General features: G+C 43.5%; 1 protein-coding gene across 1 annotated transcript in view; it reads right to left on the bottom strand.

Moving 5' to 3' along the window:
* FLI1 (Fli-1 proto-oncogene, ETS transcription factor) overlaps positions 1–14,083 on the bottom strand; it is an 83,668-nt gene that overhangs the window by 21,982 nt on the left and 47,603 nt on the right. The window contains exons 4-5 of the mRNA XM_026863807.1: positions 7,886–8,040; positions 4,315–4,518 (exon numbers count right to left, since the gene is read on the bottom strand). Coding sequence (XP_026719608.1) covers positions 4,315–4,518; positions 7,886–8,040 — 359 coding nt within the window. The remainder of the gene's footprint in view (positions 1–4,314; positions 4,519–7,885; positions 8,041–14,083) is intronic.

The following is a 14,083-nucleotide window of genomic DNA, read 5'->3' as shown; positions in this document are numbered from 1 at the left end:
CTCCCTTACTCCTTCTTGGGTAAAACTTGGGCTGCGATGGGTTTTCGTTTTGTTCTTATTCCCCCTACCCCTCACTGGGTGAGCGACACCTTAGGTTAAAAGCAGCTCTTTCTGGAAACACTGGTATTATTATAAAGGGCAGGGCTATTCTCCTATAATTAATATTAAACATGTTATCATATGGTTCCCCCTACCTTTTCCTTTCTTCTTTTATTTCCATTGCATTAATTAAAGAGGAAGATGGAAAAGGACTGAAAAACAGACCAGGAGAGGCTTTTTCACCATAAAGGCTTCCTTTTCACAAGGCAGCTCATCATTCTGAGGTGCAGGAACATCTTGGTTACACAATCTTGAAGTCTATTTAATTTGGAAGACTTTTTTAACCTCACCTTCTGAAGGCCATGTGGCCTTCCCTCCATGTCTCCTGGTAGAATCAGGGTTCTGCTGCATTTAGCAGTATAGTTTTGTTTGGCATTAATATATGGCTCAAAACCACAAAGCAGTTTTCTGCTTCTGCTTCTCACCACAGTCTCATTCTTTCCCCTTCAGGCTCTTTTCGTTTGTACACACCACACACAACAGACCCCCCATAACTAGAGAGGAAAAGGATGGGAGGTGACAGTTCAGGCTTCTTTTGATGTTCATCCCAAACATAGCATGAAAACATTCAAATCTCCCTTCCCACTGCCCACTGGCTGACAGGAGAAGATTCACCAGGCAGACTGGGTTTGTAAAAGATACCGGCACAGCAGTCAGTCGGTCTGGAGTCCGAAGGTGCAGGGGGATGAACAAGAATAAGAAAAAGACGAGGCATGGCTTCACAGTTTTGGAACAGATAATGGAAGAAACACTTAAAGAAAGATGATTGTTTTGGGGGGATGGACAGTAAGTTCCCTGAAAAAAAATACAGGGGGGTGTTTTGAGAGACTCCGAAGGATAGAGTGTGGTGCAGAACTGGGTTCTGCAAGTCTGAAATCCCCTAAAGATCAGAGACATCTGAATTCCTGACTACTTCAGTAGATTACGGAAACAGGAAACAACAGCACGGTTCTGATTCAGACCTAAATTTTGCCTGAAGACTAAAAGTGCTGTGATATGAGTTTGGTTTAGGCCTCACTATGTCAAATAGGCTCACCTGAATCTTTTATCTCCAAAACGAAGTTTGAGTTTTTGTGGAGGTCTTGCAGATGTTACTGGTTTATTTTTCCAGTCTGGACTCAGATGTTACAAAATCACGTGCTTCATAGGCAGTTTTAACTCTGATCAGGAGGGTAAAACATTGAGAACCTTCTGAAGAAGCTAATTTTCAGGGGGTCTCCTTGACTGGCTAGCAAACAGGCTTAGAAAGTTCAGATCAGGTTTGTTTCTTGGAAAACAAACACCAAAGTTGAGGATTCAGTAGTCATCACATATCCAACTTAACATCCTGAGAGGACAAACACCTTTCAAGAGAGATGTAATTTAGCCTAGAGATCTGCAATTCCCCAGAGTTCCCCTGTGTTTTGTTGCCATCACGTATTCTCCACTCTAAGCAGGGGCAGAGCTGGATGTCTCTGAAACAAACAACCTTACCAAAGGGGAAAATTAATGAAAAAAGACCATCTCCCTGTGGCACTGAGCTCAGAGGCTCGGCACTAAACATCCGCTGGAAATCAGGCTGGAAAAACAATAAGCTCCTTTCGAAGGCGTTACTCCGTGAGGGAGTTAACCAGCAATCCAGAAACCAGACTGTCATTAGGCAGCGCTAGGAACAGCTGCAGGGAAAGGAATGCTCTTCAGAGCCTGCCTGACCTCCACTCAGACAGGAGCTTGCTTTAATAAGGACAGCACTCACATGACGTCTTAGAACGGCCCAAGGGGCTGAACAGAGTAAAATTTATCATCATAGAAGTTGGGGATGGACTGGGATTGAATTCTCCTTTCGTATGCATCCATGTAAAACTGGAATAACTAATTTGTCTGAATCCAGCAAAGTTGCTTGGGTTTTGCACTAGCGTCATTAGAAATCATTGTAGGCATTGCCCTGGCAGAACATCACACCTTTGTGATTACTGTTCAGCATGCATTGCAGCAGCACTTCAGTGTTGCAACTGCATTAGGGCTCCGTTGTGCTGGGTCTTGAGAGACATGAGACACAGTTCCTGTTCCACAGATTGACCATCTCAGCAGGAGAGGCCAACAAGAAGGCAGGGTTACCAACTCCATTTTACAGAAAGTAGAACTGAAGAACGGAGGGACTGAGGCAAAGGTTTATTCCTCCTAATTTCAGGCATTTAAAGGCAATGTGTGAACTAGGGGACTACTATCCTGAATTTCAACATGCCCTGTTGCTTCTTTTCTATAAACAGAGACCAGTGTGACCTCAAATTTAGAGACTTCAGGTAGGTAGGGTCAATCAGGAGTTTGCTCCTGAACAAACGGACAGCAGCAAATGGTGAAGGTGGCAACTGCATCCAGGTCTTCAGGAATATGCTAGTAGAGCAAGAATGCAATTCCTCTGATAACTCTCTTTGAAATCACCACCACCACCTAAAACTTGAGGCTGTCACTGGAGATGCTGTCTGGAGCTGAAGCAACAGAAGAATTCCACTCTTCTGCCAACCTTTTCAAATTCAGCCTCATTCTTTGATTCCAAAACCATACAGCTCCTGCTTCATCTCTCTCTGTCAGTTCTCAGGTCTTATCAATAAGACAGTTCAAGCGTCTCACTTGAGTATTTATCTTGTGGGAATTTAAAAATATTTCCGGTTGCAAAGCGTCTGATTTGCCCAGCCAAAGTCAGCAGGTTTGGCCAAAGCAGCACTGGCTTCGCAGCACTGCCTTATGATTTCCCATAAAAGTGTGTAATTCTGTGTGTAAACCTCAGTTAGAAAGTTAGTCTGCGTCTGCAATAATCAGCTCTCTGCTGATGAAACAGGATGAAATTTGCAAATTATTTTGGATGGGAAATTATTTTATTGTGAGGTCACAAGGGACAAAAACTGTGGATCCAACAATTCGGTTATTTGTTGTGAATCATTTCCTTGGCTCAACTTCTCAAAAAAAAAATAAAGGTGGGGCTTACAGAGGCACCCATCTGTGATCTAATTCTTGTCCCACTGTAATCTGTAAAACTCCCACTGATTTTCACAGAGACAGGGAGAGACCAGCGCTGAACAGCTTTGAAGAAACACCCTCAATAAATGCTCTCACTGCTTCACTGCACTGGCCAGACGGAGACATTCTTTTATACATCACAATTTGATTTCCCGGTGGAGAAAATACACTTTTTTCTTTCCCTCCCTGCCCTCCCACCTTGCTTTATGGGACCTTCTCCTGATTTTTCAGTCCTTAAATAATTATGCTCCTATTAAGAGCTGTTTCAGTTGAAAAAATATTGGAGAGTGTGGGATTTAGCTCCAGTTCTCTAGCCTCATCATAGTGCAATTATTCTTAGCACACCTTAGTGAAGAAAGGAAATGCTTTAACCTCCATTTTATAGATGAAGAGGAGACATTCGGAAGCTATGGACATGCTCATGGTTGCACAGGAAGTCTTAGGAAGGTCTGAATTTAAGACTCCCAGCCTCAAGAACGTGTGCTAACCATAAGGTGATAATTCCTGTTTGGGCTGCTGTGGTATGCTTTTCCAGGAGTAGCTCAGAAGACTGGTCACAACTTTTGCTGAATACAGCAAAAAGAAGTATTGAATCCATCACATACTCTAGTGTAGGACAGAGAGTAATGATAAAGAGGTTCAGCAGAACTTGTTCTTTGAGTATTGGGTCATTTCACGATGTCTACTTCAGCACACTTTTCTTTGGGGAATCACTCTTGTATTTTTTCCTCTTTCCAACAAATCTGGACCTCCAGGAACAATGAAAATCTCCCACTCTGGCCAGTTGTGGGTCCTATTTTGAAACAGACTTTACCAGAAGCCTTAGGGGAAAGCACACAGCCCGCTAACTGCAGAGGAATAATTTGCCCGTGACACATCAGTTGATGTTTGGTTTAATCTCCACAGCAAATTTATGTATCTTTATCATGTAGCCACAGACGTTTTTATTATCTGTAAGACTATCTAATCTTTTTAAGAGTCCTGCCCAGTTCTTCAACTCCCTGATAGCACCAGTAACTCCATCTAAGTTAAAACTAACCTTCCAACCCACTTTTTATCCCTCCCTTCCTTGTTTGCTCTCTCTGCTTGCCGTTCCCTCTCCTTTTTCCCTCATCGGTGCTCCTACTTATCCTGCAAGCCCTAGAAGTTCTGTACTCATTGCAGCTTATCCTACCAGCATGTCACGCTGGGGCTGGGATGGGTCAGGGCAATACTTACTTTCCCTGAGGTAACTGAGGTGAGACAACAGAACTTCTGTGTTGTAGAGGGAGGTGGTTCGGAGGAAGTCGTCCTTGTTCATTTTGCAGAGCTCCTTGCCATCCATATTCTGGAAGATGGTGGTGTCAATCTCCATTAATCCGTACTCCTTTATAGCCCATTCCAGCCACTGGCGCACATGTTCCTGGGTCCATAGGGTGGGATCTGGCAGAAAAGCACAAAGGATGGTAACACTATACACAAGCTTCAAGCCCCTAGCACTCGCTGTAGCCCAGACAAAGCATTAACCATTGTTTCCACGACCAAATGTATTTAATTTACTGATTCCAATGCATTTTGCCAAGTTGAACAAGCACTGTGCGCATAAATTGATCACGCTGACCCACTGGGAGGGAAAGTTCTTTTGATTGTCTCCTACCTGTCTGAATCTTATACCTATGCTTGGGAACGATATTACTGACATTTAACTGTGATTTTTTGCCCTCTGGGAAAAAGCTTCCAAAAGCAAACTCATCCCTTTGAAAGCGTATGCTTGTCACAGCTTCGGTTCTGCAATGCTATATAATTACATCAGTGCTGTATAAGTCACACCATCCTTTGCAAGTGCCTTACAAAGTCCCAACAGATGGCATTTTAAAGTCTGAGGATGGTGGTATTTATGGTCAGCAAAGGGACTCTGAAAAAAAAAAAAATTATTGCTTAAACAGAACAGCTTGCCATGTATCTCTGAGTCACATTTGTTCACCCCGCTGACGAGAACACAATTCTACCTCCGCTAGCCCTGTAAAACCAACACAGTTATTGGAGGGCAATGTGGATTTTATACTGTCTCATGCATCATTATCAACTGTCAGCAAAGCTCCAGCTGTGGAATCTTTATTACTGGTGATGACGTAAGAGAGAGATTGAACCCGGCTGGAGTTTCAGACCCCATGGTGATGGTTTGCTGCATCAGTAGTTAAAAAAAGAAATCATCTTTTGAGTTTTGAAAAGAGCATTAGATCAGAAAGCCCCAGCAAGAATTTGTGCCACGATACCACTTTTACAGTGTCATTTTCAGCGCATATCTGCGTTTTCAGATGTTTCCTGTGCTGCTTCTCCCCATGTATCCCATTTGAAAATTTAAGCTGCAAGTTCATGTTCCATTGCAGCTGGAGAGGATTGTGAAGTCAAGCCTTAACTCTGGAGACGTTTGATCTGTCCATCACAGCTGGTACATTCCTCTAAGATAAACCTCAAACACTTCAGGTCCTGAGGCGGTTGAGAAAATGGATCAGAAACTTGCAGCAATCACACAGCTGGTAGCTTGTGCTTTGGGTAGGGACAAGAATTGCCTCTGCCACATATTTTATTGTGTTTAAAATAAATTCTTGGCCCTGGACTGTAAACTGTGTGTGCCTGAGCTGCAGGGATCCCTTGACACAAAAGCTCAGGTGGTGGCTGTACCTGGTACGTTCCTGGGCACTGAGTTCCAGAATAACAGCATGAAATGGAGAAGTAAGAACAAAAAATATTGAAAATATAACCGTGACGTTTCCTCACTGAATTTCTAGTAAACCCAGGTTGCTTAAAGTTGTGTTTTAAACATGGAACTTAACATCCTTGAGTCTTTGAGAGTCTGCTTTAGAAAAGAAAGATGGATTTCCTTTAGAAAAGAAAGATGGATTTCCTTTAAATTCTGGCAATAGCCAATTTAAATTTTGCTTTCTAAGCACTGGCAAAAGACTGCAATTTTACAAAGCAAGTATTCAAGGGAGGATTCTTTTTTTTTAATTGAAAGAGTTATTTGTCTTCAGTTTTGAAAAAAACCCCAACATTTAGAGGGCATAGTGAAGTTACGGTCTCCCTTTAAACAAACACTTTTGAATTTCAGATACTCATTCAGCCTTTTTATCATTTCTAAAGACACTGAATGGTCTCTGAAAAACTGCCTTCTTGAAACATGGCTTAGAGTTCATTATTATTACTATTGCAAGCCTAATGTGACATTATTCTTGCCTATCTTCACCCTAATGCACTATAAATCTTTACTCTGGATTATATTAAAATTTCCAAATCCTTTCTTGGATGAATTTGGCCTCATATCCTGCAGCCAGAGATCTGGGATGATGTTCATTATTGTCTTCCAAAGTCTGGTAAATCACTGCTATTTCACGAGTATCTCAAGGTTTTGATTTGTGGATGCTCATGAGGAGGGAAAAGAGTCCTTTTTTTTCACTTTCCTTCAAAGAAGAGATTTTAAACCTTCTTTTTCCACTGAGGGCACTAAAAGTCATTTCCCCTATTTCTACAACAATGCTAAACTTTAGGCCACCCCAGGTCTTTTTAAATATGTGTAAATAACATGGTGAAGAGCAGGATAAATGTTCCCTCTTGACTATCTTTAATAATATAATGACTAGTTGGTATCAGCTAACACCTTCCTAGGCAGTCTTGATGCTGAAATCATATCTGATGCTGTCACCAATTAGGTCAGCCAGTCTCTCTAAGCAGATCCTAACAACGGCTTAAACGGTACTTTGAGATTTGCTGTCAATCTTTTATTGGCTTCCCTTCACTACATTCAGTTCAAGCTTTTCCTTTTCATCCTAAATGGCAAACAAATGCTTAGGAATTGTCATCTGTTCATGGTCAAGCCACGATCAGAAAACAGAGCTAAATTCCACGAGTACATTTCTTTCTGCCAACAGTTCATCTGCTTGAATCAGCTACAACCCTCGGTGAAACCCTCACAACGCTGGGTGAAAAGCTGCACCCCTTGAAATCAGTGGAAGATTTGGTAAGTAAATTGGGCCAGGACTTGGCTCATGAGATCTCCCTTGCTGGGAAGTTCCTGGGCTAGCCTGTTTATATCCATGGTGTTCATAAACTTCGCAGGGAAAAGATTCCCTCTCGTTCCTGGTTCAGACTTCACCAGTTGCCTGCCACAGCAGCTCTCGTCCTTGACTATCCAAATGCATCGTGCCAATTTCAAGCAACAGATGTGGACATCAAATACAGAGAGCTGGACAGGAATGTTTCTGTGTAACAGTTTTTGGAAGGATAATGTAGTTCCTGCAAAATATAATTTTTCTGGGTTTCTACTTCTAACAAAAAAATGAAAACAAAATAGCTCATTTTGAATCAATATGACATGAAAGTGCATCTGGATCCTGCAGAGCATCATGGGAGTTATAATTTGGGTCCACTTCATGCTTGTTCTTGCCTATGAACTGCACTCTTTGATCATACCACGCATGCCCCAGGAAGCACTGCAGATTCTCCTCTAACACATGACGGGAGATGGATTTGGTTCAACACACCAAAACAACATTTCATTCCAGAACAAAAAAAACTAAACCAAACAAGAAGCAGCACTAATTATCCACTTCTTATTCTGATTAAAGGTAGAACATATGGTGGGACACGGGAAATTCCCACTAGCCAGAAACTCTGATATTTTCCTTAATTTTTACATGGTTTATAAGAAAGATAATTCCTCAGAGAGTGGATAAACAAGCCTTATCTGTTTGGCTGGATATTTAAGACAATGCAAGGAAATATGACACACAGAGTTTGATGGTGGTGGTACCTGCTGGGACAATGACTCTCCTCTCGTTGGTGGTCATGTTGGGAGGAGGCCCGTTCTTCTCGTCCATGTAGGTGCTGTAACTCATTGGGTTGGACTCTGTCCCTGCTCCGACGAGTTTGCTGCATTTGTTCACGCTACAGTCTACAGGGGACTCCCTGAAACGGGAAAGGAAACAGAAGACTTGGCATTATTATGCACCTTCCATCCCTGTGGTAGCAGCAGGAGGTATAGGTTACAGAAATCGGAAGTATCCTGAAGGTGAAAAATCAAGGGGAGTTTCTTTACATGTGGGAGAGGCCATTCCGGGCCTGTCACATGTCATAAGGTGATCTATGAATCACAAGTCTCATGGAGAGGATCTCTGATAATGAAACCACTTGGAGGAAAGTGAGTTGGAGGTGCAAAGACGAGTGACTCTCAGACAAAGGCAATGGTAGCTGTAAGGTCATACTCAATACCTCTGAAATACCAACACTCATGAAACAGATAAAAAGTGCTTCTCACGTCGGTCTAGCGGTTACACCCCCCACTCCCCCTTCTTTTATTGCATTTTAGAAAACCTTCAGATACAGCTTGATGCTTCTAGGAGCCCTTGTTGGACGGCTTCACTCTTGCATTGGGTTAAAAACAACCCTGCACCTCTTCTTTCCGTTGTGAGGGCGCCTGTCAGTCGGCAGAATGGCTGTGCTTCTCACCTCATGAGCTCGGGCACTTCTGCAGAGCTAATCCGAAACACAGGTACACCCCTCCTCATTTCATTAACAAAGAACACAAAATTCCCACACCAAAACGGCGGGACAGCCACAAGAGAATACTGCAATGGTACCTAGAGTCTTATTTATACAGGGCTGAATGTAGCTGATCTTGTCTGTTCTTAACGGTTAAACAGTCCCAGGCTTGTCTGCTTACTTGGATAGGAAATCTAGAAATCTTAGGTGCCTTAGGCGTGAGTCAGGAACTTCAGACCACAGAAACTCTGTGTGAAAAAGGCTCTGGCTCCAGCTTTACTTCTGAGGTGGTGGAGTGATGAGGAGGGAACATTTAGCAACTCAGGTGGCACTGTGCTAAGACCTGGACTACATGCAGACCCTTGGCAAGCAATAAGCTTTCTCTGTCCTTCTCCGGGAGAATTATGAGCTTCCAAACCACAGATAGGGAGCACAGATTTTGGTTTTCTCCAGCTGCAGCAGTAACTCATGCTTTTAGCTCTAGAGGTCACTTAAAACACCAGCCCACAGCCTGCCACGGGCACACAGCACATCCCGGCCCTGAAGAAGGTGCCGGGGAAGGGCAGCGTTACTGCCCTCACCTTTACAAGGGCGAGTTAGCGTGGAACCTCGATGCAAAGTGAGCCCAGAGCCCAGATCCAGGGCAGTTTACTCCACTGCTTTAATTGCACAGCCGTCCTTCTTCCCTGCCAGAAGCAAAGTGGCCTGGGAGGAATCCATTCGCGGAAGGGTAAGAGCTATGACAGTGCACCAAATCCCACCCTCTGAGTTCAGCTGGCAAGGCTTCCAGGTTTGGACACTAAACAAATTTGTTTCTTAATCTGAATGGGGGGTGGGGGGAGGGAGAAATTACTGAAATTCACTTATCATGGCTGGGAGATAAATGCTCCACCGAGATATTCTAAGGCAGATGGTAATTTTTTCCTCATGTCTTGCTGAGGGAATGTTGCTTGAAAATGGAAATAAGATGTATAACTTACACATGTTCGAATTTAAGGTTTTACTATTTCGCCTACTGTTTTTCCAGGCAGGGAACCAAAATCCGCCTTCAGAGAGGCAAACTGCTGAAGGTTTAATGTCCCCGTGGCAGTCAGAGGAGAGTCTGAGCAACTGCAGGGACACGAGGGTTTTCACAGGGAATGTGATCATTTCTAACTTTCTGTTGAAATACTCTGTGTCAGGTGTTAAATGCTGCCTGTACTGGCAGAGAAAAAGCACTGCAGCAGCACAAAGGATCTTATTCTTTCCCGAGGTACAGGCTGTCCTGAGAAGACTCGGTGAAACGCCGAGAGCATCCGTGCTTCTGGGTGTCCGACTCTGCTCCCCTTAGTGCCCACCGTCCCGGGAGGTGACTGACCTCCTCCCCTGCCCTGCCTGGGGACCAGGAGCTGCCCAGCTGGTGGGGCAGAGCCGAACACACACATCCCCATGTATGGCTTCCCACCTGCCTCTGGGATGAAGTTCTCCCTCCTTCAGGACACGACAGAAACATTTTCCAGCACTGGCACAGCTACCTGCTGCCCAAGGTCCTTCTAGGGGGTTCACTCCCACACCCCTGCTCTGCCATTAAATTTCCATGGAAAACAACCTATTTTAGTACGCGCTATTTATGATAAAATAGTTACATGTGTAACACTCACACAGAACAACAGGATATATCCAGATGCTCAGAAAATAATGACATCTTCTAAAAAAGCTTACCTGCCTGGGAGTATACATGCTTTGTGTGAAATAACACACGTGAAAAGACCACGAGGTCCTTGGCTGTCTCTGCTCTCTCTGCTAAGGAAAGTGCACGTTCACATGACTGACAGATACAGCAAAGTCACCAAAACACCACCAACACTCTAAGATACCTCCTCGGCGGTTTTGTAATGATTTTTCACTTTGCATACTCTTGGCTTGGCAGTTAGACCCTGCCCATCCTCTGCCTTGCTCAGCAGCCAAAACCAGACAACCAAGTATCAGGGAGAGATCTGAAAAGAAGTTTAATGGACTGAGGTGCCCTTACCAACCACTGATTTGCCCCTGTGGGAAGAGAAGCCACTCTGTTAATCCTGCAGGACATTGAATGTTCTCCATGTACCTGACAGGGTTGTGTCTGCGTGGCTGTATAGATGCCTCCCTTCCCTCTGAGGAATTTTTCAGGATGGTTGGATCCAGAGCTAACCCCAGTGGAAATCTGATAGCAGAAGGACAGACGTAACTGGGAATAGCATTACCAAAACTTAACTGGGCAGGAGACCAAACTGTCCTTAAGAAAAATACCATGAAATCTTTAGCGACAGCAAGGGGGAAGATCCTTCTTTTTGTGTCCTCTGTAACCCAGCACTTCCTACCAAATCCAAACAGAGCCTTTTACTGGGAAATAAGACAGCACTATTGGACTGAATCATCTCTGCAGCTCTGGGACACCCATTCCTGCACTGCCCCAGCCTAAGATGAGGGATTTAGCAGTATCCCAGCAGAAGTAGGTGTAGCTGTGGGCAACACAAAGAAGAATTCAGTGTGGGGAACAACTACAGTATCAAATGAGAACAGGGAGCTGCAAGCCATGAATAGTGTATTCATTGAATATAGCTCCTTGCTTAGTTCATGCATTACCCACAAGCAGACTTAGATTTATATAAAGATTTCCTCATTATTTGAAATGGTTTGTGCGAGGGGATTTCAGATGCCAGATTAATCCTTGACTTTTCACAGCGACTTCAGGCTTTCAAGTGGCTACGCATGCTGGACTCGCTCAGGTTCTGGGCAGAAAACGCTGTAGATCTACTAAGGTAAATGGATATAGGCTGCTTTCACAAGATCTCTTAAGTATATTCACTGTGGCAGTGACAGAGTCCAAGGAATATGAAGCAGTACTCATTCCCGCTGTCCGTCCAAAGACTCTTCGTTCCAGCAGCTCCAGTAGCAGTCTCTGGGGATGCCAAGAGCTTGGTGTTTTGGGAAAGTTTATGCTAGACTGGCCAAAATGGACAAGCAGCTAGCCTGGCATTGACTAATAAATCCTCTGTACAGCTTCAGCCTGTGTTCCAGGTACCTGAAAATAAAGCAATTACTGTCCCAGGGCCTCTGTCTAGGAATCACCTTTGGCTTTCATTCGAAAGAGCAAAATAAGGGATTTCAGTGATTTCTGAACCTGACTCAGACGTGGTCAGTAGGATATTTGGATATTTCCTCCTTATTTCTATCCCTTTCTTCCTACCCTTTCATTCCTCCTCTCTTCCCATATTCTTTTCTTTTTAAATTCACCACTTTTTGGTGTAAGTCCCCATTTGGTCTTCTCAGCTTTAATCTTTACACTTGAAGTTAGATTTAAATTTTTTTTTTTTTTTTGGTTCAGCGAAGGATGTAGGAACAGACATACTGTGGTTCCCTCTTACAGGCAGGGAACAGAGCTATCAGGGCAGAATCACATCTCCTTGACACTTGAATCTAACTGGGCTTTAACCCTGCCTCTCATCCTGCTCTCAGGAGGAAGTTTACACTGAAAAAGATTGTAAAACTGCAGAAATAAGGTGCAGTTCTAAAAAGGGTGGGAAAAGACGTACAGGTTACAAAACTCAGACTTAACGAGGGAAGCACAGAGGCTCAGTAGAGTCTCAAAGAAGCGTGTTTATCACATATTTATCACATACAGGTAAACGCCAACAGCAGGTAATTGCAGTCTGCAGCCCTGGCTGGGGCTCGAACAACACAGTGAATCCCACTAGAGGGCTCACACGCTACTTAAAGGGGATTCTTATTCTTCAAGACTTCATAGATGGTCCCTTTGTTTTGTTTTCAGAAAATTATTGTGGCATAAAAATGTTCTGAGATCCCTGAACTTTAGCATTATTTTAATACTCTGAAGCAAGAGACTGTCTCCAAAGCATTTTCAAAGCACTGACTTCATCATTTTAGCTAGACAAAATTCGTAACATCAGTTGGAATTGGACAGCAAAGTTTGCCCGCATCTCTGTACACATCCAGCACATTAGAATATTCTTTCACATTTGAAGATCATACAAATTTTGTAACGTCTTTTTAAAAATCACTGAGTTTAGCTACAAATGCAGATCCGTAGTAGTTCAGTAAACACAGTCAAAATTTGGAACATCTGTTGTTTGGTTCACTCTTTGCATTTGGAATTTATGCAAAATATAAGGAAAAATCTATTATTAAAATAGACTGTAAATTGGATTAAACTTTACCCAGCATTTTTCTAAATAATCCTCCTTTATTCACTGGATGATATTTTGGCTTTAAAATATAAATTATTGTATTTATATCACAAAAGCATCTAAAAGTCCCAACAGAATTCCAAGCCTAGTATGTCGGGAACTGCACAAGCACGTTGTAGGAGACAGATCTTCCCCTGAATAGGTTATAAGTGACATTTAAAAAAAAGACACAAACCCAGCAAAGAACAAAGATTGCAAGCCATGCTTCCCATTCCTGAATGGATGCACAGAGAGAGATGGACGATATACAGAACATCTTGCAGTAAACCCATGTAAAGCTGCACTTCTCTTTCTTTATGCAACGGGTCAGTGCTCCAAATACAAGACCATTTCCCTTTCGCAGGGCCTAAGGGGGTGTAAGAAGCACAAGGATCTTAATTTTTCTTGTGTTTGGACACTAATCACTGTGAAGCACGAGTGCAGCACTGGGTTGTGTTCTGAGCAAGCAGCTGTCTGTGCAGCCAAGGGCAGATACTGAGGTCATACGCTGCATCCAGGTCTTATAACACTAGAAACTTTCACAAAATTTCTACTTCTGAATCTTGCAATACTACAGAAGTCTCATCTTCTACCCTAAAATGTAGATCCCTGCCACTGCCTGAATGCCCCCCATACACAGTTGGTATGCAATTATCCAGGAAATTCTTTCCAATTTGGGAGTAAACCAGGAAAACCTGACGTGGAGTGGAGAGCTGGTCAGGGTTTCCCTGTTGTTCAGCCCTTGGAAGGACAGCTCTGCCAAACAGCCGTGGAGAGGTTCTTCACAGATCCTTTCTGCCACCCTACTGAGGACCAAACCAGCCCATCACACTATACCGCACAGCAGTCAGAGCTTCTGCTTGCTAAGAAGCTGGACATTGTCCTTTATCGTCATCCAGCTCCCTCCACTGTCAGGTTTCCTCCAGCTTTATCACAGAGTACACAAACCATTCTCTCAACAAGCCAAAAATACTGGCGCTTCAAGTACAGGTGTAACACAGAATAAAGGCTGCTTCCTCTAATGAGGCAGCTGGAACCCGGTAAGAGAGCGTGCTTGAAAAACAAGAGGGAGAAGGAGAGGCAGAGAGAGGGAGGGGGAATAGGTTTTGTTATTCAGCCCACAGTTGAAGTTAATTTGTATTGAGGCTGGCGTTTGCCGCTCAGACGGTTGTGTCAGCTTTGCCAGGCAGCTGATGCCAGCGGAACAAGCAAGTGGAGTGGCCCAACACGTAACAAAGAACTGTGATGGACGTGTGGGGAAAGGG

This window comes from Athene cunicularia, assembly GCF_003259725.1.
Source record: "Athene cunicularia isolate RWA chromosome 24 unlocalized genomic scaffold, athCun1 chr24_part1, whole genome shotgun sequence".
In the NCBI taxonomy this organism is placed as follows: domain Eukaryota; kingdom Metazoa; phylum Chordata; class Aves; order Strigiformes; family Strigidae; genus Athene; species Athene cunicularia.
Note: the sequence above shows the minus strand (reverse complement) of the source record. Positions and strands in the feature narration are given on the sequence as shown.